The following is a 24,322-nucleotide window of genomic DNA, read 5'->3' as shown; positions in this document are numbered from 1 at the left end:
TGCAACCCTTCCCAGCCCACGCCAGCCAAGCTCCTGGTGCCCTGGGCACCCTGGGGACAGCATAGTCAGGGACAGAAAGGGCCCTGGGTGAGAGGGAATTTCCTGTGGCACAGCCGCTCTTTGTCTGGGTTGGAACTGCCAGAGACAGCCTTGATCCCTGTGCCCTGAGTCAGAGCAAGGCTGACCAGGAGCTGCCCTGGCTCTGGCTGCTGAGCACCAGCACACTGGGCTCATGATCAGCTAACGGGAAGGGATTGCTGGACCTCGGGACTCAGTGCTGACCCACTCCCATTGTTCTGGGGTGTGAATGCCCGGGAAGAGCAAAGGTCTTGGCTTGATGGTGGATATCAGCTGTTAGAGGAAGAGCCAGGGCACAAAAGCAGGAAAGCAAAGGGGTAGAGGTACTTTGAGGGCCTGGAACACCCGTGGGAGGGAAAAATGCCGAAAATGAGTTGGGGAATGGCGGAGCTTGGCATTGTTCCAGTCCCATCACTGGGAGCCACAGGTGCTCCTGTATGCCCTTGCCACAGCTCTCCCTTGTCTGTAGGCACTGCAGCCACTCAGCACGGTACGGAGACAGGGGGGTCAATGCCCGTGGTTTTGAGGCTCAGAGCTGGGAGGTGTCTCTGCTTTGTGTCTGGGGACAAGCTCTGCTGCATCTGGGGTGGTGGGGCTGGGTGTGGAGCAGGGAGGGATTTGCGGAGAGAGGCGCGAGCAGGATCCGGCCGTGACCGCAGGGTCGGATTTGCATGGAGGGGACGTGTCCTGGGCGGGCGGGGGCTTAAAAGGGAGTCAGGGTCCACGGCACAGCCCCATCATCCTGGGGACGCTGAGCTGGTGGGATTGAACCATGGCCTGGGCCCCTCTTCTCTTCGTGGTGCTCGCCCACAGCACAGGTGCCGTGGCCAGACTTGCTGTGCCTGGACGGGGCCTTTGAGCACAGGGGCCCCGTCCTGCTGCCATGGCAGGTCTGTGCCCCTGGGACACTGACTGACCCCTGTCTTCTCCCTTCTCTTCTCTCCCTCTCCAGGTTCCCTGGTCCAGGCAGCGCTGACTCAGCCACCCGAGGTGCCAGCCAACGTGGGAGACAAGGTCACGATCACCTGCTCCGGTAGCAGCTACAGCTATGGCTGGTACCAGCAGAAGGTCCCTGGCAGTGCCCCTGTCACTGTGATCTACAACAACAACAAGAGACCCTCGGGCATCCCTTCGCGATTCTCCGGATCCAAATCCGGCTCCACGGCCACGTTAACCATCACTGGGGTCCAAGCCGAGGACGAGGCTGTCTATTTCTGTGGTAGCTATGACAGCAGCAGTACTGCTGCACTGTGACACAGAGCAATGGGGAAGTGGTACAAAAACCTGCTGCCTCAGCTTCCTCTTGGAGCCCCAAGACTATGCCTATCCCTGTCATTTGAGGAAGTTGTGACCTCCCAGCAATGCTGCCGTGGCCCAGGGTGTCCCATGTATATGTCTGCAGGCAGACTTGTCCTTTAACTGTTCCCTTCACCAGAGAGAGCCATGCTCCAGGTCACTGGCTGACCCTCATCATCTTTTCTCCCTCCTGTCCCTCTCCATGTTCCCTCGTCCAGGCAGTGCTCTGTCAGCTCTACTCAGTGTCAGCACTGTGGGACAAGCCATCAAATTCATCTGATCCGGGGATGACAGAAGCTCCTACTGGTACCAGCCTAAGATTCCCAGCTGTGACCCTGTCACGGGGATCTGCTACAATGGCTTGGGACCACCAGGTGTCTATTTGCCATTTTCCAGACCCCATGAGCACAGTAACCATCTCTTGGGTCCAAGCCCATGACAAGGCTGTCTGTTAATGTGGTAATTAACAAAATGGCAGTGATTATGTTTACCACGGTGAAATGGAGCAATGGGGGAGGAATACAAAGTGTTCCTGCCATGACAGAGGCCTGTTAGGAGTCTCTGCTGTCCCTGTTTGGTGGGGTAGGTCCCTGGCACAACCCTGCCTATTTCTGCCCTGTGGTGAATGTGGCTGTTCCCAGTGACACATCTCCATCCCTACAGCCCTTACCATGTCATTTGTGGATGAGAGCAGATAAGATAGAACTGAATAGACCATTTCAGATGGAAGAGGCCTTCAATGATCACAGAGTCTAACTGTGTGGCCACTTCAGGGATGACAAAAATGTAGGGGATTGACCAAGTGCCTGTGTAACACTTGCAGGCCTGGGATATCATCTAGCTCTCTAGGAAACCTGTCCAGTGTTTGCACACACTCTCAATAAAGAAATGCTGGGATGACCTCCTGTGCCTACCTATGCTCCAGAGCCAAGCTATTCCTGATCTCCCTGGCTGGTGCCCAGGGCTCTGCTGATGCCTCCCGGCCCAGCTGTGCCAGGAGCCTCGGAACCATCACCACAGGGGGCACAGCCCTCTGGAAACAGAGGAGTTAAAGATGGAGATTCTCTGTCCTCTCTGTCAGGGCTGAGCAGGGCTGTGGGCTTGATGCAGTTTCATGTTCTCCCTTCAAGAGGCCATTGGCTGTGAACGGCCTCCTGCTTGCCCCATGCTGTGCACGAGGTGACACTGGGATGTGCAGTGCCTGGCGTTGTCGTGTTGTCAGCCCCACCACCTCATTCTGCTGCCAGCCTGTCCTCTTGCTCTGCCAGGTCTCTTCATGGGGTCCTGGCCTTGGGCTCAGGCCTTGGGCTCTGTCTGAGGCAGTGATCCCTCTGTTCCATCAGGACCTTCTGGCACAGGAGCCCTGTCCTGCAGGTCAGAGAGGGCTGTCCTGGGGCACAGACTGACAGCCCTCTTCTCCCCTGTCCCTCTCCACATTCCCTGGTGCAGGAAGCATCTCTGAGTCAGCTGTCCAAGGCGTCTGCCAATGTGGGAGAGACTTTCAAGGTCTCCTACTCTGGTGGCAATGCCAAAAGCTACTTTAGCAATACCCTGCTGCATCCAGCACAGCCTCTGTCTTCCTCCATGCCTCTCTTCAAGGAGAAGAGCAGGACTGAAGAGCTGAACATTGCCCCCCTCTTTTGTCCTCCCACAAAATGAATCTGAAACCCCATTGAAGCCTGAGAAATGCTCAGAAAATGATCATCCACAATAGAGGGCAGTGGCTTCAGCTTAATACTTTGCATAGACAATTTCAGTGAATTTTTTTTTATAGTTTCAGGCTTTGCACAAAAGCATAAACATTCACAGAGGCAAAGCAAACCTCTGAAAGAGAAAGTGTCTCAATCTACAAAATCTTCGAAGTGTTACCTGTTTTACAGCGAGCTATTTATATAGTTCCTGTGACTCAGGAAGTTCATTGACTCTGCCTCCTTCTATAACCACTTGCACAAACCACATCATATGAAAATCTGTGGGTTCAATTTACGTTGGTGCTGTTGGCATTCAGTGGTCCAAGCTGAGCACTGAATCTGCCAATCTGTGGGATTGGCACCACTCTGGGAAAATACTTTTCAAAGAAGCAGCCAAGGCTTTACAGGGAAATTTAAAGTTAATTTGTTTTAGCTGAAACTCATTCTGGCTCACGCCTTCCTTGGCTATCACAGCTCTATGTAGGCATTTCTGCTACTTGCCTTTTCATATTTTTAGGGTAAATATTAATAAAAATAAGTTGCCAGCGAAGACCTTCAGCTATTAGCTCCATTGCTGGTGGTGGGAGCTGCACCGAAAGACAGGACCAATACTCCACAGGTACAACTGTGCCCATACCTTCATCCTGCTGTGTCCATCAGAGCATCTCCATCCCATCACCTTCATTCTGCTGCATCCACTGGGATATTTCCAGACCATCCTCTCCATCCTCCCACATCCATAGGTCCCAGGACTGCTCTGCCATGAGGCAGGAGGTTTCTGTATGGTGCCGTGTCACTGTGTGGTGTATTCGGGGCCGGGACGACGTTGATCGTGAAAGGTGAGTCGCCGACTTCCCCTCGGTCTTTCCTTTCCCACCACGGAATTTTGACATTCTGTCGATTTTTGGCCATTTGGGGTTTTTTTCTCGGACTTGGCGCCGGGCTGGGCTCTGCCGCCCGTTTGGGGTCGGGCACTGAGCCCGGCGCTGGGGACTCTGTCCCGTCCCTGCGGACTCTGACGACTCTGTGCACGCCACGGAGAATCGGGGAGTGTTTTCTTAATCGAAAAGACTTAAAATTTGTCCAGGAAATGTGTCTGAGGTCTCAAGGGGAAGGAAACTCAGGTTTAGGCCTCTAAAAGAGGTGATTTTTGTCTTTGTCAAAGAAATTTGTCTGTCTAAAGTCTAAGTCCTCAACTCTTAGTCCTGAGGACTAAGTCTGTCAGCCCTGGTGAGGCACAGGGGCTCTTCTGCGGTGTCCCATGGCCAAGGGTGCAGGTGCAGGTGAAAGGACAGTCTGTCCTCAGCTGTGAGCAGCCCACAGTCAGCCCAACTTCGTGTTAAAACCGCATGTCCCTGGAATCTTAGACAAAAGATTCCAGGGGTATTGTAAAGAGCCCATTGTCCAGGTAAGACACGTCAAAAATGGAGCTAATTGTGCTGAAAATGCTGCCAGAAATGTCGTTTTTCTGTCTTTGTCTGTAATTTTAAAAATAATTTAGCGAAAAATCCCAATTTGAACCAAATTACTCAGGGATAAGATCAAGAAAAATGTTCTTTGACCATTTCTTCATAAAAGTATTTAATGGCGGATTCATCCTAGTCTTCAAATGGAGATAGAGATAGAAATAGAGGTGAAGATAGAAGTAGAAACACTGCACATTGAAGGAGGCAGCAGAACCACACCAGAAAGACCAAACGTCTTTTTTCCATCTTCCTTTGGGTGATTTTTAGTCTTAGTTTTTCAGAGACAAGAAAATGTCTGAAAGCAGAACTGGGCAGAAAACAGGATGGTTTGTCTGTGAAATTTTGGGGTTTTTTTTTAAAAAATGCCCTGTAAAAGGAAAGAAATGGCTTTATGGCAAAGAAATTAAGATGTAGTTAAATATATATAGGTACATATATATATGTGTATATATATATATATGTAAAATATATAAAATAAGTATTTATATCTATGTGAGATATAGAAATTTATAAATATTCATGTTAAATGTATTTTATAGAATTATACGTCTATTCATATGATATGGACTACATATGTATGTGTATTGTACATTTTATATATATATAATGTATATTAGCTGTAAATATCATATGTAATATGCATATGTACATATATGTACATATAGTGTATATAAAACATATATATATGAGATGTATGTATGTATATGTGTATGTGTATTACACACACATATATGCACTTATTTTATATATATATATATATATATATATATATATATATATATCCCAAATTTAAATATATTACAGTTACAAATGATAAGCTCTTGGCTGTGGGGAAAGTGAGGAGTTTCTGGGTAGTGCCAGCAGGGCAGGCAGGGGCTGTGGAGGGGACAGGGCCCTCTTTGACCCCGAAGCGCTCTCGTCCCTCGCAGGCCAGCCCCCGGTCGCTCCCACCGTCCACCTCTTCGCACCATCCTCCAAGGAGCTCGAGACAGGCAAAGCCACCCTGGTGTGTCTGATGGAGAACTTCTACCCGAGAAGTGTGAAAGTGGAATGGGTGGCTGACGGCAATACCATCAGCTCTGGTGTGGAGACCAGCCAGCCCCAGCGGCAGAGCAACAGCCGCTACATGGCCAGCAGTTACCTGTCGTTGGATGCCAGCAAGTGGCAGGGCTACAATTCTGTCTCGTGCAAGGTCAGGCACGAAGCTGGAAATGTGGAGAAGACCGTGAACAGATCCGAGTGCTCCTTCTAATCCACCTCACCGGCCCTTTGCTGGCTCCCTCCCTCCTCCCCACTTCTGGGAACAGCGGCTCCCCCGCCGCAGATGTCTCTGTCCACATGTGCCCATCCCCTGCTCCTTTCCCCCCACTCTGAGTGTCACACAAATAAACACCGACACTGAACTAGCGCTGGCTCAGCATCCCTGTCTCTGTGTCCTTCCAATGCGCTCGCTCCCCACGCGCTGCCTGGCGCCAGCCCGGCAACACCAGTACGGAGGGTGGGATGGGAACACATGTATGTGTGCACACACACTCATATTGCAGGGCCTCTGTGAAGCTTTTGCTCAACCCTGGGCACCCCAATGAAAGCCCCTGGCACTGCCAAGACCAGGGAATGAGCAGCCTGGGGCACAGCCTGCACTAAGCCCCCATGCACTCCTTGAACACGTGGCTCTGGCTGTGCCATCCTTGACCCTTGCTCATTGGCCTCTGTGTGCCAGGTGCATTGCAGGCACATGTGGCCTGTGGTGGAGGCATGGCCAGCCATGTCCCTTTGCCACCAGGTCTGACTGTTCCCCTTTCTCAGTCACCCCTGTGCTTCCCAGAATGGGGGTCCCAGTGCAGCTGCCAGTTAAGCACAAGCACCAGCCTGTCCATCACACTCTGTGCCACAACAACCTGGACTCCTGCATACCATGTGCACCATCCCCAGCACAGCCCTGGGGAAGTTTCCCTGCAGCCCTGCCTATGGAAACACTGACATCTATGGCTATGCTGAAAGCACCAGTGCTCTGCTGTCGTCACCCCACCAGGGCAGCCAGGAGCCACACCAGACACAGGGGCTGGGAGCACCCAGCCAGGCTGTGTGCAGTTCTATGGGACATGTCCCTCACCAGCCTCTTGGGAAAGGGGGGATGGCCCCACCACATCCCCCTCCCCAGGCTGTCCCAGTGGAATGCCTTGCTCCACCAGGCTTTGGGTTGCCACATGTCCCTGCAAGGGTCTTCTGGGGACACAGAATCATAGAACCCTAGTATGGGTTGGGTTGGAAAGGACCTTTAACAGGCTCCCTGGAATGAACACGGACATCAGCCAGATCAGGTTGCTCAGAGCCCCTTTCAGCCTGACCTTGAATATTTCTAGGGATGGGACATCCGCAGCTTCCCTCAGCTGCCTGTTTCAACACCTCATCACTCTCACAGTCAAAAGTTTCTTAATTTTATCTGGCCTAAATTGACCCTTCTTTAGTTAAGAAACATTATCTCTTGTCCTATTGCCTCAGGGCCTGCTAAAAAGTCTGTCTTCATCTTTCCTATAAGCCCCCTTCAAGTACTGAAAGGCTGCTATGAGGTCTTGCCAGAGCCTTCTCCTCTCCAGGCTGAACAGCCCCAACTCTCCCATCTTTTCCTCATAGCTCAGGTGCTCCAGTGCTCTGAGATCTTTGTGGCCTCCTCTAGACTAACCCAAACAGGTCCCTGTCCTTTTAATATTGTAGGATCCAGAGCTGGACACAGCACTGCTGGTGGGGCCTCACCAGAGTACAGGGGGAGAATCCCCTACCTCAAACCACTGCCCTCACTGCTTTTGATGCAGCCCAGGATATGTCTGGCTTTTTGAGCGGCAGGTGCACATTACCAGGTCATTACCCTCAAATCCTTTGCAGCAGGACTGTTGTCAATTCCCTCGTGCCCCAGCCTGTATTGATAGGAGAGCACAGTGCCCCTTCCATCCTGCTTTTTGTCAGGGAGCTGGCAGTAGGCCCTGACCCCAGCTGAGCTGCCAAAAGGCACGTCATGCTCCAAAACAACTTCATTAGCTTTAATCCTGCCTTTTCCTCCTCCTCAGCTGGGCAGAGGAGGCCTTGCCATGGAACAGCCCCATGCACAGGCAAACCTCCCTTCCCATCAGCCTGCTCAGGGGCTCAGTCACAATGCCCCTTCCCACGTGGGGGGTGACTACTCATGGTTTCCCAGGAAATCCCAAATTCCATCACTACAGAGCACACCCATGTGCAGGCCAGAGCCCTGAGCTGCTGCTGGCCTCAAGGAAGGAGCCAGCAGCAGGATGCTCAGCCTTCATTGGAGCAAGGGAAAAGAAGGAAGGGCAGATGATGGAGAGATCTGTCCTACTGTGTTTCAAGATAAGCTGCTTTAACACAGTTCCTGAGCAGTGTGCCCACTGTGGCAGAGGTGCAGGGCCAGCTCCTGAGGGGGCTACTGGGCTATGGCAGGTGGTCTTGAAGGTGAGGGTCCCTGCAGCACAGCCACATCCATGCATCCATTCCAGCTCACTGCTGGGGAATGTGAGCCCAGAGATGGCAGCAGCTCCTCCACACTACCACTGATCCCCTTCCTTGCTCAAGCAAGGTTATTTCCTGGCAAACCCCTGCCTTTGGCATCTCATCCCCAGCCTTGTGGTGCTGCCAGGAGAGCTGCTGCCTGGTACTCTGCCAGCCAGAAATGCCCCAATGACTGAGACCTGCTGCCAGGAAGGATATTCACATCTTTTCCACTGCAAAGATTAAGCCTCAATAATTACCAATTCCAGCAGTTTTTGAATCACCTTAGTAGTGGTTGAGACTGCAGTGAATGACAGGCAACACAGGACCCCCCATGCCAGCTGTGCTGCCAGGTTTTACCCTGAGAAATGCCACATTTCTGGGGAGGGGCACTGGGAGGAGGGTGGCAGGGCAATGCTTTCCCCAGATCCTGAGATTCATCTTGACATTTCCTGAGTAAAGCCCATTCCATGGTCACAGGACACCAGCCCCAGCTTTCGTGGGCTCTATTTGGGGCACGAGCTGGGGTCTCCCTTCCACTCAAGTCTGTGTGGGCAGAGCACAGGCACATCACTGACTCAGGAGGCAGGAAACCTCACTAATTATTGATTAAAAGATTTTGCTAAATCTTTTCCATAAGCAACAACTGTCAAGAAAAAAGCCTGATTAATTATAGATCAGTGGCCCTGGCCCCTCCAGGGCTCCCATCCTCCCCCGCTGCCTGCAACTTGGAAAATTCCCAGCCAGAGTTTCACCCTTAACAATCCTTCAGCAGGGCCAGAGAGCCTCGGCTGGGAATTACAGAGGGATGCAGGGCCTGATCCATCCCCTGGCAGGGAGGGAAGCAGGGCCTGGGAAGAGCAATCTGGATCCACTCCTGCACCACCCTCGCTGGGGGTGTCTGGTGAGCAAATGTGCTGAGCAGAACCGAAACCTCCCTCCCCTTCCCAGCTGCAGCTCCTGCTCTCACTCTGCCGGCTCCTGCACTGCAATTTTAACAGTCATTTATTTTCTCATTTTCCCAGCTTGCCAGTAATTTTAAAATGAGGGGGATCTAATTTAGTAAATGAGATGCTTCAGGAAGGCTTTAATTAGCTGCAGAAAGAAGCAGTGGATCCCATGAAGGGCTGGAACTTGGTGAAAACTCCTCTCCCAGGCTGAGGCTCCCAAGTGAGGGTTTGACAAGGCTTTCAGGAGCCATTTGATAAACCCTAAGGGTTTGGACACCTTGGGCTTGGAGGGGTCCCACAGCTGAGAACAGAGTGAGGGATGCAGGAATGTAGGCAAAGGAGTGTGGGACCACGGGAGCTCTTGCAACCCTTCCTCCCAAACCACTGCCACAAAACTCGAGCACGAAGCTCTGCTCTGGTCCCCAAACCCTCCCTGGGTCCCCTCCATGACGACCACCTTCGGCCACATTTGTGCCCCAATAAACAGCCCTGATCTGCTTTTTTTTAATTGCACATCACTGGGTGATTTCCCCAGGCCAGGCAAGCCCCAGGAGGAGGTGGGGTCTCTCTTTGTGGGGACGTGGCAGGAGCGGAGAGAGTGCACCTGGAGCTGATGAAACACCTCGTCTGGAGAGACACGGGCGGCGTGGCAGCGCGGGACAGGAGGGGACGGGTTCCGCCCGCCCCAGCGCAGCTGCAGCCACACAAACAGCCGCGTTCCTGGAGGCAGCAGGGCTGAAACTCGAAAGCAAGAGCAGGGTCCCAGAATAGCCCCAGCCCGGGCTGAAGGGAGTGGGGCAGAGCCAGACCCACCGGGACAGCAGTGGGAGGATGGCACAAGTCCCCTCGCCTTGGTGCTACCTGTGCCAAGCCCGGGTGACACCCATAGCCTCTGAGACAGGGGAGCGCAGCCCCCGAGCACCTGGAGGGTGCTGCTGGCTCCTGCACCCCATGCTGACATGCCCTCTGCTCACACAGCCCTCTTCTCTGAAGGATTTAGGGACAGGCTGTGTAGAGCCCAGATTGTGCCACGCCAGCACTGGCCCCTGTTTTCCCCCAGCCAGCCCCACCGTGCAGCTGTGCGGCAGTGGGGCATCCCCTGGCTAAATTTACTCCTCACCTACTACAGCCCCCAATCAGAAATTCTAAAGGGCGCCCCAAAAAAGGAAGTGAAACCGTCTCCAGTGGGTGCTGACGTGTGAAGGCAAGTGAGCACCACGCGGCCGAGCCTGGGTTGGCTCAGCCCTGAGATGGTGGCCAGCTCTGTGTCCCTGCCCCACTGGGATCTCACCTTAGGGGTCAGCACCTTGTGGGGGACGTCAGCCCCTGAGATGGGGGAAAGGTCTTGGGGTGGCATGATGCTGCCCAAAATTGGCAGTGGCTGCTGCTGAACCAGGGACCCACTGGGTGCTGGTGGGTGCTGGTATGTGACCCCAAGACAGGGTCACCCCTCCTGTGCCCCGGAGGGTCCCTGACAGGGTGGTCCCTGCCCCGGTGTGGGATGTCCCAGCTGCTGTAAACATGCACACACACGTGTGTGCACACACATTGCACGTGTATGTGCAGGAATGTGCACACACACCCCCCCCAGTGATCCCAGTGCATCCAGCCCCCACGCTGGCCACCACTGACCCCACACTTATGGGCTTTGAGGCCAGGGAAGACCCTGACACCGCTCACGTTGTGGCCTTGTCTCCCCGTGCCATCACCAGAGGGGGACCAGCCTGAGCAGCTTCCTGCTGCTGCTTTCGGATCACCCTGAATTTACTCACTCATTTACTGAATTAAACTAATCAGTCCCTGCCTGCTACCAAAGGCAGCCCCTTCTCTGGGGTCATTCCTCAGTCTGACCTGTTGCAGGGTACAGGGGCAGCCTCCAGGTTCAAAAAATATGGGGCAGGTTTTCCCAAGTCTGGGAAATAAAACACAGGTTAAAAATTAATAAAATGCACGTTATAAATTAATAAAATATGGGATATAAATTATAAAATACAAGTAATGAATGACAAAATACTATCAAACACCCCTGGGCAGCCCTGGGTCAAAGCCCCAGTTGGAGACAGCCAGAGAGCGCAAGACCAAAATTTATTGCCCTGCAATTAAAAGAGAATTAAATGAAATAAATAAATGTTCCAGGGTGGTGTGGTCGAAAACACAACCTGAGCATTCAAGCCCATTTGTGAAGACGAGAGCAATCATTTGCATAACTGTGTCAAAACAGCAACTGCCAGGGCACACAGCTGGCAGGAAGGTACCCCCTTGCTGGGGGTTATTTAGATGTGTATGAAACCACACCAGAGCCAGGAGGAGAGCCCAGTAAACAGCCCCAAAGATAACTGCCCGGGCTTGTAAGCAGATTGTAAACAAGCTGAACCCACTAAAAAATAAACAACTTACATCTGCTTCAAAATATTTATTATTTCATTTTTATTGTGCTAGTAAAATGTAATTCCCAGGAGAGCCTCAGCCTGGTCTGGGGACTCAGCAAACCCTGGTTTTCTCTCATATTTGAGATAAACAGGTGTTGATCCCCAGCCAGGTGTGCTGATGGAGAAAGATTTGATCACAGGGCTGGTGCTCCCTGTCGGGAGAACATGGTCATTGAATTGCAGACGTTGTTATGACTCCCTGTGTGAGACGTTTTCGTTTAATGTTAAGAAATTTCTAGGTAGGGAATGGTGGTGGCATGGTGACAACGAGGTGGTGGCAGCAGCATCTGAGGGGCGTGATGGGGGTGGCTGCCAGGGTCTTTACCAGGCCCTCAGGAGGGAGCAGAAGCATTAGGCTCACCCAGTTAGGGAGGGCTTTTAGCCAAATTTGGCTTTTTCCCTCTCCACAGCCAGGGTGGGCAGAGCAGACAGCGTGAGGGGGAGTGAAGGACAACATTGGGTGCACCCCGGGACTGACCCTGCATCCTGTCCATGTGATGTTCAGGGACATGGCTGGACCTGGCAGTGTCAGTATGATCTTAGACAGCTTTTCCATCCCTAAGGGTTCTGGGGTCCTACCCCAGCCAGTGACACCATCACACAGCTCCTCACCCTGTGCACATGATGCCAGCCCCTCACCAGAGCCACAGCCCTTTCCCCTTCCTCTGCAGCCATTGCAAGGAAAAAACACCAGGTTTAAACATTTCTGCCATGTTTTGGGCACTTTTGGCCAGAGCCCCAGGCTGGCTGTGGGCAGGGGGTGCTGATGCACATCACAGCCCCCCAGCTGAGCCAGGCACACTCACAGGCAGCTGTTTTGACCACAGCTTGGAAATAGCCCTTGCTAAAATTACAGCCCGCCAAAACCAAGAGCCCGCCAAAACCAAGAGCCCGCTTCAGCCAAACATCAGCTGGGAGCCAGGAATAGCCCTGGCCTCGCCACGCTCTGCTGCCTTGGCACAAACGTTCCAGCACGTGGCACCCTGAGCACCACTGCCTGGCCGTGTCGCTGGGAGGGTAAAAGCAGGAAAAGATGGGTTTTGGCCCCAGTTCAGCAATGGCTCATGGGAGGGGGTGCATTGCCATGTTCTTCCCCAGGCAGCCCAGCATTCCCAGCAGAGGCAAAGCACCTTCCCAGACTTCGGGTCCCAGCAAGGCTGCCCAGTGTGTGCTGAGCCTTTGGGGTGATTTTGGTGTCCAGCTGACAGACCCAGCCTGGTGGCACTACTGTCCTCTGCTGGGGACACCACAGCCAGCCAGGATAGGTTCCCCAGGGACCTATTCACAGGGATGGGGACCCTGTGGAGTGCCTGCTACCAGAGCTACTGCCCAACATTTTGGCCACCAATGCCTTTGGGAGCCACAGCCTGTGCCCGCCATGGTTCCCCTGGGCAGGCACCGATTCCACTGCCTGGGTGCCCCTCACACCCTGGAATGGGGGGCTGCAGCCACCTGGGGCTCACCACAGCTAACTGGGCTCCTGTTCTCACCAGATGGGGCTGGGCCCACCCTGGGCCGGACCTGGGCATGTCTGTGGGGCAGCTGCCCTGTGGCCTTTGGGCACAAGAAGGTGGAGCTGGGCAGTGCAGCTGGGAATGGTGGGACATGAGTGAACAGACAGAATGGAGGACATGGGAACATGGAGGGGCAGGGAGCACAGGGAGGGACATGAGGGACATGAGAGGGAGACGGCACAGCAGGGGGGATAGTAGGGCAGAGAGAGCATAGGAACACTGAGGTCGGGAACATAAAGAGACGGCACAATGGCGTCCGGACATGGGGGACAGTGGCAAGAGGCCATGGGAGCCAGTGGCACATGGGACACAGGGGCCGGGGACATGGAGACACAAGGAACAGCTGTATGAAGACACAAGGGACAGCAGCAGAAAACATGGGGCACGGGGGCATGAGGACACAGAATATGGAATAGAGGCAGAGGGGGAAAGTGAATGAGGACACTAAGGGATGTGGCACAGGACTCAGAGGACAGGGGCCGAAGGACACAAAGGAAAACGTCCCAAGGACATGGGGAACAGGGACAGGAAGACACAGGTGGCGATGGCAGGACACAGAGATACAGGCACACGGACACTTGATGCAGGTGGCAATGACAGAGACGGAGACAAAAGAACAAGGGACACAGGCAGGTGGCGGTGTCAGGGATGGGGACAGGAGCACACGGGGCACAGGTGGCGGTGTCAGGGATGGGGACAGGAGCACACGGGGCACAGGTGACGGTGTCGTGGCCGTGTCGGGGTCGCGCCGTGCAGAGGGCGCCCCCTGGTGGCGGCCTCGCCGCTGCGGGGTGTCTCCGTGCGCGTGCCCGCGGCGCCCCCGCGTGTCCGGAGCGTCCCCGTGTCCCGCCGCTCCAGCCCTGAGCTCCAGGGGGATCACAGAGCCACATCCCCCCTGCGTGGGCATCGGGGATCTGCCACGGGGCCCCTCCACCCACGGCGAGCCTCTTGCAGTGAGGGCTTCCCCCCGCAGAGGATGCTCAGGACCCGTGGGTGGCGCGGCCACCGTGGGGCTGGGGGCTGGAGCCCGGCAGTGGCTCCCTCCAGAAATGATGAAAAATCTCGGCCTGCTCCGGTCTTCTCCCAGATAACGGCCTGTGCTCTTCGCCCGTAATTTAGGAGAGGATGGGAACATGCCTGGAGCTCCAGCACATTAATTATGAAGCACCCCACTCCCACAGCCCTGCCCTGGCAGCGCCGGCAGCTGCAGTTATTCCTACCAGCACAAAATGAGCTCCATGGAAAGATCCCTGTGTCCTGCACAAGGCCACTGCAGGTGCTGTGTTCCCAGGGACACCTCCACCCCCCCAACAGCCAGCCCCAGCCCTGGGGAAAGCAGGGCAGCGTCTGCAGCACAGGATCTGCATGGATCTTTCCTGCCTGCCTGCCTGCACCACCACGCAGGGGATATCCCTGAAAGCCACCCAGACACCACCCCCAGCTCCCTCCCCACCTGCCCCAGATGGCAAAGGAATACAGAGGCAGCAAAAGAGAGGCAGCAACCCACTGACCAGGACCTTGGCTTTATTCCAGTCAATACAGCATGCCCCTGCCAGCAGCTCCCACTGCCCATGTACGGGGCATCCCAAGGCAGCTCCAGGCTTGCAGAGATTCGCCTCTGCAGAGATGCAGGCTCACAAAATCTTCAACCAGCCAAGGTTTCAACGTGCTTTTTTTTGTTGTTGTTTTCCATTTCCCATGAACAAGATGCATCACCTCCATCTCCACTGCAGCAGGGCCAGACCCTACTGGGCTGGCGAGAAGAGGCTGAGTAGGGCCAGGAGGAGCAGGGGCAAGAGGAGCTGGTGGTGGCCCCCGTGCAGGGACACACCGCTGGCTGTGGCCCCCCGGGAGGCAAAGATCTTCCTGCTGCGGAGGGGCTGTGGCGGGCGGAAGTTGTTGATCATTTTTAGGAGCATGGATCCCTCGAGTGGGAAGTGGAGGGTGCTGACAAATGCCTTCAGCTGTGCAGGGAGAGAGGGAGGATGGGCGGATGCATTGCCAGGCACCCCCAGCCCCTGCCCACTGTCAGCCTGCCTCATACTGTCCCGCTGCCAATGGCACGGGAGCCTTGGCATGGCCCCACACCAGTGGGTGTCCTCCCACCACCCCCCACTGCCCTCCTGAAGCCAGACCCACAGGTAAGCACAGAGGCAGGTCCTTACAAAGATCAGGTCTTGAGTTTTAAAGGAGCTAATTGTGGTTTGGTGCCAACAGGGAGCACTTAGAGAGTGACTAGCCCATGACTCCCTCAAGAAAACACATCTGCTAAGATGTTTGAGCAGCAAAGGAGAATTCCGTCCATCCATCCATCCATCCATCCATCCATCCATCCATCTACTGAGCTCAAATGGATTCACTCCCATTTCTCTTTCTGAATGCCAAGGCTGGGCAGGAGAGCAGTATGGATGGGATTTCTCCTCACTGGCAGGTGGCCACATCTCCATTACTTAACCTTCATAAAATTAATTAATTGCCAAGTTGCCAGGAGCATTATTATAGAGATGACTTTCCCTGTGCTCTTGCTCAAGGGTCAGGAAGGACAAGGAGAGAGGTCACCCTGGGGATCCAGCCTTTCATGTGCTGGCACGCGGGGCTGCACATTCCAGTACCTGCTCCCGGCCAATCTCCACTGGCTCCTCGAAAACAGTCCAGACCACGGCCTCGCTGCAGTCGGGGGTGGTGAGGGAGCCCTGGTAGCGGTAGTAGCCCGAGAGGCGGCCGGCACGCGGCAGCAGCGTGCTCAGGCGGAACGTGGAGGCCAAATCCACAGAGTCCCCTGCGGGGCAAGACAGGGGCACTCAGCCTGTCCCCTGCCAGGGATGTGGTGGGGACAGCAGGGCCACCCCCATCAATTTCCCCTCAGCAGATGAACCCAGAGACTGGCAGGTTCCTCCACCCAACCCACCGGGGTGTATCCCTGCCCTCCAACAGCAGGGTCTCCCCTTTCCTGCCCTCCCACAGCAGGGTCTCCCCTTTCCTGCCCTGCTCCAATGAGGAGGCAGCTCACCAGCATGGGAGACATTCCTCAGCCCTGCCACAATGGTGTTGTAGTTGGTGTTAGTGGTTTCAGAGACCTGTGTACAGGGAGAGTAAGTGGTTGAAGTCAGGCAGAGCCTGAGCAGGGCAGAGCTGGGCCATCCCATCCTGCCAAGCAGCCACAGGCAGAGCCAGCCCTACCTCACACTGTTGCAGAGCAGTGGGGAAGGGTTCCCAGCCAGCCCTCTCTTGCACAGCCAGTGGGTTGCCCAGCCTCTCCTGACCTTGACCCAGCCTTGCTGCCCCTTCCCACTCCCTCGGGACACCGTACAAGGCTCACCTGGCTGCACCATCGGCACCCAATTTCTAGGAGGCCCTGCAGACCCACCTGGAAGAACAAGCCGAGGACAGCCAGCCCGTTGGGGTGCCCCTTGGCCTCTGCCAGTGTCTGGTACTTGGCATTCATGTGGACAATGTGCATCTGAAGAAAGCACAGAGGAGTCAAGCGTGCACAACTGCCCCCAGCCAACACCCTGGCAGCAGGACATTCTGCTATGGAACCTTCCAGCCAGCTTGGGACGGCCACACTCCGAGTCAGCCTCTCCCAGTAAAGCCCTTCTGGTCCTATTGGCACTTCTGTGGGGCGGGTGCTCAGAGGATCAAAGCACCCCAAAGAAGCAAGCATCCTTTGAAGGGTGTGCAAAAGAGGGCCAGCAGTCCCAGGGTGCTCGCCAGACACAGAACATAAATTCTGCTTTCCTCTGGCAGATAATGAATATTTTAGAGGCGCAGAGCCTCTTTCATCCAGAAGGATCCCAATGTGCTTGGCACAGCAAGCTCCTGCTTGCTCTCACTTGCTTTCACTAGCTCAGTGTGTGATCCCAGCAGGGCACAGAGCCCCCCAAACCCCCCTGAGTGCCTTGGACAAAGCAGCTTGGCCCATGCATGGTAAAGAAACACCTCAAGCCTCACATCAGCTGCTTTTTCACCACCCAGGTGCCTGTGCTGGAGCACTGTTGAACCCACCAGTGCAGAGTCACAGAACCCAGTCACCTGCTGCATGACAGCCTGGGGTGCCCCAGCATCACCCCTTCCCACCACCAAGGGCTTGGGCGACCCAGAACGTGATGGGGGCTTTTTCTCACATACCTCCATGGGGAGCTGGCGCCCGTCGAGGGTGTGCTCGGAACCATTCTGGGCCGGGCTGCCCCAGTGGAAGTGGAGCTGGATGGCGCGGTACCTGCCGGGGAGGCCCCCACCACTGATGGTGATGTGCTCAGAGGCCGACTCATTCGCCAGGGTCAGCATCACTGCAAGGGCAGCAGGGCAGGGTGAGGGAGGCTTAGGATGGGGAACAGCCCTGGCACAGCTCTTTGTCTCCAAGCTTCACCCCAGCACTAACATTAATGTGCTTGGGATCCTGCAGCACCCGGGAGTGGCGCCAGAGTCAAGTCCCCGTTAGGATGATGACGGGAGAAGGTGCCCAGCCTCAGCACGCACCTGTGTGCCCGTTGTTTGTCAGCCTCCACTTGCCAGGGGGAGCCTGGTCGTAACCCTCGAAGATGATGTCCCCGAGGCCACCATCCCGCTGCAGCCGGCGCCTGTCGATGTTCACAGGGGACTGCTTGTCGCCACCGCAGGTGGCTTTCAGCTCCTTCCAGTGGCTGGGCCCTGCAGAGGAGGAGCAGGGGCACCACGGGCAGCCACTGAACCACCGCTGCCCCCAGAGGGGGACACAAGGCCAGGGGTGGCTCTGTCGCCACCCAGCCCTGCTGTCCCTGCCAGCCCGGCCGTGCTCTCTCACATCCCATGGGAACTGCTCTCCTGCCCGGCTAAGTTTCCTTCCTATTGATGAGCAGGGGCTTATTGCAGCCTCATCCATAATTCAGCAGGATTTCCTCGAGGGGCCAGGGGCTATATTTAGCCTGGCAGCATCGTCCACATTTACGCTGGTGAAGGGCAGGCTTTTCTCCCTGCCCCTTCTGCCCGTTCCAGAGTTTTTTAGCATATTTAATCTACTCATGCTGGTTCTGTCCAGCTGTGATAGGTGACAGTACAACCTGGCCACACAACTCATCCTGGGGCAAATCCTACACAGCTTCCAGAGTGACACAGAGCTGCCGATCAGCAGCTCCTGGGGTGAGGGGGTCACCATGGCAGGAGCTGGGTGAGGACACAGCAGTGCTGGCAGCCAGCTGGACCCACTGCAAACCCACCATGCTGCTTGAGTTCTGTGAGCAGCCCATGGCTGCCACCACGGCCAGAACACACAACCAAGCCATATATGTGGCTTGTCCCCATCGCCCCAGCATCGTCTCTTCTTGCAACACTTGGGGCAGACCAAAGCTGTAGGATGTAGCCAGCCAGCCATCCTGCTGTTCACTGCTTCACTGTGGCTGCCACAGCACCCCACTCCTCCTCCTGGTGCAGCCCAGGACAGAGGTGTCAGCACTGGACTGCCAGTACCTGGGCTCAGTCCCAGCCAGGGAACAGGAGCTCCCTCGGTGTTTCTAGTCCTGTCCTCCCAGAGCAACCCCATTCCCAGGGGAGATCAGCACATCCCAGCAGTCACTCTTGGCTCTCCTCACACACATCATGGCTGGGCCACCTTTGCCTGCAGCCAAGGTTTGGGGAACTGTTCCCCCAGCAGTGCCCCATGGTTCAGCTCTGACGTTTACCTTCCTCTTGGGCAGAAAAAAACACAGACACTTGTGGGCTGTATCCCATCTCCTGCCCCGCTGGGCTCAGCCCTTACCCTTTATGTTCTCCTCTCATTACTTCAGGCAACTTTTTGCCTGGAAGCCCTGGGAGCTGCAGCCTGGCCGTGCCACCATCCCACCAGGTTCCTGGCACGGTGTAACTGGGTGGCCCCACAGATTACCAGGTGCCTTCAGTCAGGGGCCACTCCATGGCTCTGCTGCGGGCACACAGCCGGCTCCACGCTGCTGCAGCCGCCTCCCACCGGCCCCTCTGTCCTGCCAAAACCGGGTAAGACCGAGCCTCGCTCCGACAGGGATGAGCGGAGCCCAGCAATCCACACTCACGAGCCACAGGGCATGTAAACCCAAGAGCTATAAAACAGCTGGGCTGTAACAGCTGATTAAATGCTTGATGATCTTTAATTAACCTTTTACAAGCTATTTGCAATTTGTATTTGTATGTTTTGAGACAAAATGCCCCCAGCCATGCAGAGCTGCTGCTTGCTCTAAGGGAGCTGTCACTCCTCAGTCGGGCCCCTAGACCTCCAGTCCCCCTTGCTGCCTGCACTGCACTGGGTTTCTAACAGAGTATTTTAAAACCTGGACTTAATCTGTTTCAGGTAGAAGGGGGAAAGCTGGTGCTGCTCCAGGAGCACCCAGACCTGGCTGAGGGGTGGGGCTGAGTTGCTCCAAGAGGCTCAGGTGTTTGTTGAGTGTCTACAGCAACACCCCAGAAAGTGAAGCTTCTCTAACCATTCCCACGTTTGTGTGACACAGGGGGATTTGCCCCTTTCCATGTCACACTCCTCCCTGGGCCTTGCTGATGCTGCCCAGGGTGCTCTCAGTGGAGCACTGTGAGGAGACACGAGGGTCTGAGCCCTGCACAGCCCGAACACACTCACGCTTGGCACCACTCACCGCACTGGGGGTCCTGTGAGTCGTAACACCACTGCCCTGCAGGAGAAAGGAGAGCTCAGGGCAGGTGATGGAGACAGGCACCCCTCCCCAAACCCACCTTCGGCCGTGCCCAACCCCCCGACAGTGAGGACATCCCCCAGTGCAGCCCGGGGTCCCGCCAACACTTGTGTTCATCACAAGTTATTTTTGGCGATAGTGTTTTCGCACCCTCTCTGCCTCCCCCAGACGCTTCACAGGGAAACCTCCCTCAGTATCGCTGCTCCAAGGCAGCCAAACCTCACTGTTCACTGTGCTCCTTCCCCAGCTCTTGCGGGGCCATCCCCCCTTGTCCACCCTGGGGAGCCCTTCACCCCACAGCAGCGGCCCCAGCGGCCGCGGGCGAGCAGGAGCCGAGGGGAGCTGTCCCAGCCCTGCCCGTGTGCCCTGGCTCCCTGGGCTGGCCGGGGGGCTGCAGCAGGCGGGGGTGGGCAGGCCCGAGCCCACGCTCTAGGGGTGGTGGCTGGTCCCGTCACTCAGGGCACCTCAGCCAGAGCTCCCACCAGCGCTCGGGTGGCTGTGGGTACCACGGGCTGTGCCGGCGCAGCAGGTGCAGGGACACCGAGGGGATGCCGAGAGAGCTGGCGCCCTGCTCCGGCTCTGCTGGCTGCATATCCACCCAGGGCCATCGGCTCTGCAGAGGGAGCTGGGGAGCGCACCCCTTCCCTCCTCAGCTCCCCGTTCTGCTCCTGGCAGGAGGCACAGAACAACTCGGTGCTGCCCGGGCCCAGCCCACGTGAACGGTCCCCGCTGATGGCCGAGGGGCCGTGCCAGTGAGCCGGCTGCAGGCGAGCCCAGCCACGCGATCGTGCCAGCCACAGCCGCTCGGACCAGCAGGACAAAGGCAGCCCTGCCGGCCTCCACCTGTGCTGCTCAAGGCCCCAGTCTGCGGCACTGCATCCGAAGTCTCACTACAGTGGTACAGGAGGCACCAGCCCCAGAGGAGAACTGGGAGCAGGACAGTGCAGGCAGGACTCTGACGGTCCCCAGAGCAGGGATCTTGGGGTCCAAGGGCAAGCAGAACTCCTGGGAAATCCTCAGATCTGCACGCATCAGCCCTTGAGCATCCTCCGGCAGGAGCCAAGGTAGCGCTGGGCGCCCCCAGCCTGGCCGGGATGCAGGTGAGCACCCAGCGCCTCGCCCGGGACGGCAGCGCCCGTTCGCTCAGAGGTTTCGTCCTCGTTGGTGTTTCCCGGTGGTGCAGGTCTGAGGGTGGATGGGTTGAAGCCCAAGACCCCATTGCCCCAAGGGGGCCCTGGCTCCACCAGCTCCTGGCTCCAGGACAGCCCCAGGAGAGCTGAGACCTCCAGAGCCCGGCGGCGCTCAGGGCCACCAGCAGGGTGGTGGGAGGGCAGGAGAGGGCTCCTGGGACAGACTAGGTCCCCCAGTCCCTATTGCCAATCCCTCAGCCCGCATTACCCCTAGACACGTGGGGAGGGAATGGAATAAGCGGCGCCCCCCATGCCCCCAACCCCGCGCCCCCGTCCTCTCCACCCGGGGGACCCCGGCCCCACCGCCCCGGGCACAGCTCACCTCCCGCGGCCGCTCGCACGACGAGGGGCAGTGTCAGGAAAGTTATGCCGAGCCCAGTGGGGCCCATGGTGGCGGGGGGCAGCGGGGGGACCCCCGCACCTCCCCGTCCCGTCCCGTCCCTCCGCAGTGCGCCCGGTGCTGAGCTGGAGCGGGCGGCAGCGCTGGAAGCGCCCGCAGCCCGGGAGATGCTCGGCTCCAGCCTGGGCTCTGCTCTTACATATTCATCACCCGGGCTGAGTTTTTAACTCCTCGGCTGCTAGGAGGGAGCGGGGAGAGCCCGGCCCCCGGCCAGCCCCCCGCGCCCGCCGGGTCCCTGCCCATGGTGACAGGGACAGGCGGCGAGCGGGGGCTGGAGGCGCCTACGGGTGCTGCGCTGCCCGCCCCGCTCCCCATCCCCAAAGCTGGAGGCCGGCAGCATCCCCGCTGTGCCCCATCCCGCCCCCGCACGGTGTGTGGGACTACAGATGGATTTCAGGGCCTGCCAGGAGGCGGAACGGGCTGGGGGCAGCAGCTTTGGCCCATCCCCTCCCCATTCCTTGGAGACACAGGTTGTGGGACATATCCTCCCCCCAGCTTGGGGAACTCCTCAGCCAGGAGCGGGTCCTGCATCTCCCATGTCTGAGCGTGGTGGTTCCTACCTGATGAGGGGCAGGCGCTGCCATGGGAACCCACAGACCAAACCCAACTCATGCCTGCAAGCACAGACCCCTCTCTGGACAAAGCCCAGCGAGCACCTCCTGGAAGCCTCATCCTCGGGGCCCAGGCGGCCTCCACAGCCGTGCCATAGGGGACCCTCAGTCCCTGCAGTCACCAAGGAGCTGCACAGTGCTGGGGCACGATCCAGCCCTTTCCCCTCCAGCGGGCACAAGGTTGCAGTGGCTGACACTCTCCCAGCCACGGGGCATTGGCTGGCCAGCGCAGGGGGGCAGTCCTGGGCCACAAGCCTTGCACACCCATTTGAGTATCACTGGAGCCCAGCGCAGGCATCCCGTGCTGGTGGAGGCAGCTGTTCAGCTCCTCATCACAGAGTGAGCATATGCCACCTCATTGCACCTGTCCAGGCAGGTCCCACAGGAGCCAGGATCTCAGCAGGTAGGGAGGGGGTGAGAACACAGGAACACGGTGTTATCACCTTCTCCTTAAATATCCGTGCCACCCTCATGCAGCAGAAGAAAGGAGGCCATGGGGCCCAGCCCGCAGCTCCCATCGCCGGCTCTTGGCCCTGGCCTGGAGCATCGGCGAGTCACTGCCAGGATGAACAAACCCGGCAGCAGTGCACGGGCAGTGGGAAGCAGCCTCCTGCTGCCAGCTTGGCCAGGGATGGGCTCTGGCTCAGCAGAGCTGCTTGGCTGCCCTGTGCTACAACGGGCTCATCCTCAGCAGGGATTCTTTGGGGCACCTTCTTCCCCCCAGGCAGCACCAGCCCCAGGCAGTGCCTGGGCGGCACTGAGCCACGTTCGGGCCCCGATGCAGGGCGCAGAGGAGGGCGGCAGCACAGGTGTTCCCTGGGCCGGGTTGGATCTGTGCCGTGCTGACACTTGGCCCCTGCTCCAGGGATGAGGTATTCTGCAGAGGGCTGCGGTCATCCTTCCGGAGAGAGCCGCAAAGGGCGGGCAGGTACGGCACAGGGTCGCACCAGCTCTGCAGCCTGCTGCCGATTGCTGCCGGCAAGGACAGGAGCTGTTCTGGCACTCATGGTGTGAGACCTCCATTGGAAACATGAGCCAAGTGATCCCTCTCCCTGTACGCCCGCAGCAGGACAGCCCATATTGCCACACAATGGAGGAGAAGCCCAAGACTCTTGGGGTCAGAAGATCAGACTCATTGCCCCATGAACACTTTTTTTGGTTTTCAGGATTCTCTAGTGGTGATTTTTAGCAAGAGGAGCAAGAGCAGGGTGTGGGGCTTAGCACAGCCCCCTCAAGAAGCAGGAGCAGAGTGAGGAAGTAGTGGGATCTACAAGGTATGTGGAAAGGCAGTGGCAGCACCACAGCACTGTGCCATATCCTGCTCCCACCCATCCCCATTGCACTGCTCCCTAGGGTGCACGGCTGCCTGCTGACACCCGTGCCAGGCAGGAACAACCTCCTGTTTCTATAGGAACCAGATCAAGCCTTGAAATTGCTGGCCTTGCTGGTGGTGGTGAGCTCACAGCTGATCCTGCAGCTTTGTGCCGTCCTCATAGGGTGACACCACGTCCATCAGCCTGCTGCCACCGAGCCAGGTGGCACTGAAAGGTATAGTTACCTATGCTGTAGCCATCGATTGGTCGTGCCACCCTGGTGGGAACCCCCAGCACATGCCCTGTCAGCAAGCCCTATGCCAGCACACAGCAGAGGTGCCAGCAGCTCCTGGGGGTAAATCCTGCACTGCCACCCAGGAACCTGGCCAGGCACCCGGGCTGACGGGGACAGTGACAAGACCAAGATTTGAGCCTTCAGAGTGTGGCTCACATCACACAGGGATGGGTGCACGGAGAGGCGGGGATCCAGAGAGGCAAAGTTCACAGGCAGTAAATACTCCGATCTTTGATCCTCACGATAAACTGGTGCTAGCCCGGGAAGAAAGCCGGGAGCGGGGCAGGGAGAGCAGCACAAAGGAGGCACTGTGGCCGGCAGATGCGCTCTGGCCACACGCCGCTGCACAGCCCCTTCATTCATCCCGCGCTGCCACCGCCGCCGGGGACAGCGACATCTCCCCGCAGGGCCTGGCACCCCCGGGGCACTGCCAGCACTCGGGCCCGTGTCTGACACGCTCCCCCGCCTGGCGCTCTCCCAGGGTTCAGCGCCCCGGACACGCCGTGCTGGGCACAGCTGCTCATCACCCTCTCAGAAAAACACATTTGAAGCTGCTAAGAGCTCACAGCCGGAGGCTGCCCAGCAATTCCCTGCCACAGCAGCCGAGGGTCAACACAGACAGCTGCCTCTGGACGCCGGTCAGGGTGGGGAGCCCCGAGAGCCGCGGCTGTGCTTCGGACAATCCATGCTGCTCCCTACAGGAACTATCCTGTCCCCAGGCAAGGACAAGTTTCAGCTGCACGGGATCTCCCGGCACCAGCACCCCACGGGGCTCCAGGCCAGACTGAGCCCCTCCAAGAGCTGGAGCCGGCATGGAGCGCTGGAGCTGCGCTGTCCAGGGCACACTGAGCTGCCCTCTGCAGGCACAGGCACGGGGGAGCGGAGCCTTTCAGCAACGAGCGCACCCTGCGAGCGGGGCACGGCCCCAGCACCCACCG

At 57.2% G+C, this 24,322-nt stretch overlaps 2 protein-coding genes across 2 annotated transcripts; one reads left to right on the top strand and one right to left on the bottom strand.

The window, feature by feature from the left end:
• Positions 1-762: 762 nt before the first annotated feature.
• On the top strand, positions 763-5,939 carry LOC106864874 (immunoglobulin lambda-1 light chain-like). The gene is made up of 4 exons (XM_088176114.1): positions 763-896; positions 1,031-1,322; positions 3,867-3,904; positions 5,461-5,939. Exons 1-4 carry the CDS (start codon positions 851-853, stop codon positions 5,781-5,783), a joined length of 699 nt encoding a protein of 232 aa, XP_088032240.1. The 5' UTR covers positions 763-850; the 3' UTR covers positions 5,784-5,939.
• Positions 5,940-14,429: 8,490 nt separating this feature from the next.
• On the bottom strand, positions 14,430-21,346 carry LOC106864767 (carbonic anhydrase 15-like). Its single transcript, XM_014894430.2, has 8 exons — positions 21,088-21,346; positions 19,519-19,554; positions 17,402-17,572; positions 17,051-17,211; positions 16,290-16,382; positions 15,933-15,999; positions 15,535-15,701; positions 14,430-14,886 (listed from the first exon to the last, which is right to left on the bottom strand). The coding sequence occupies exons 1-8, from the start codon at positions 21,152-21,154 to the stop codon at positions 14,668-14,670; spliced, it is 981 nt and encodes a 326-aa protein (XP_014749916.2). The 5' UTR covers positions 21,155-21,346; the 3' UTR covers positions 14,430-14,667.
• Positions 21,347-24,322: the final 2,976 nt, after the last annotated feature.

Source organism: Sturnus vulgaris, chromosome 19 (assembly GCF_052056855.1).
Source record: "Sturnus vulgaris isolate bStuVul1 chromosome 19, bStuVul1.hap1, whole genome shotgun sequence".
Classification (NCBI taxonomy): domain Eukaryota; kingdom Metazoa; phylum Chordata; class Aves; order Passeriformes; family Sturnidae; genus Sturnus; species Sturnus vulgaris.
This window is presented reverse-complemented; position numbering and strand designations above follow the sequence as displayed.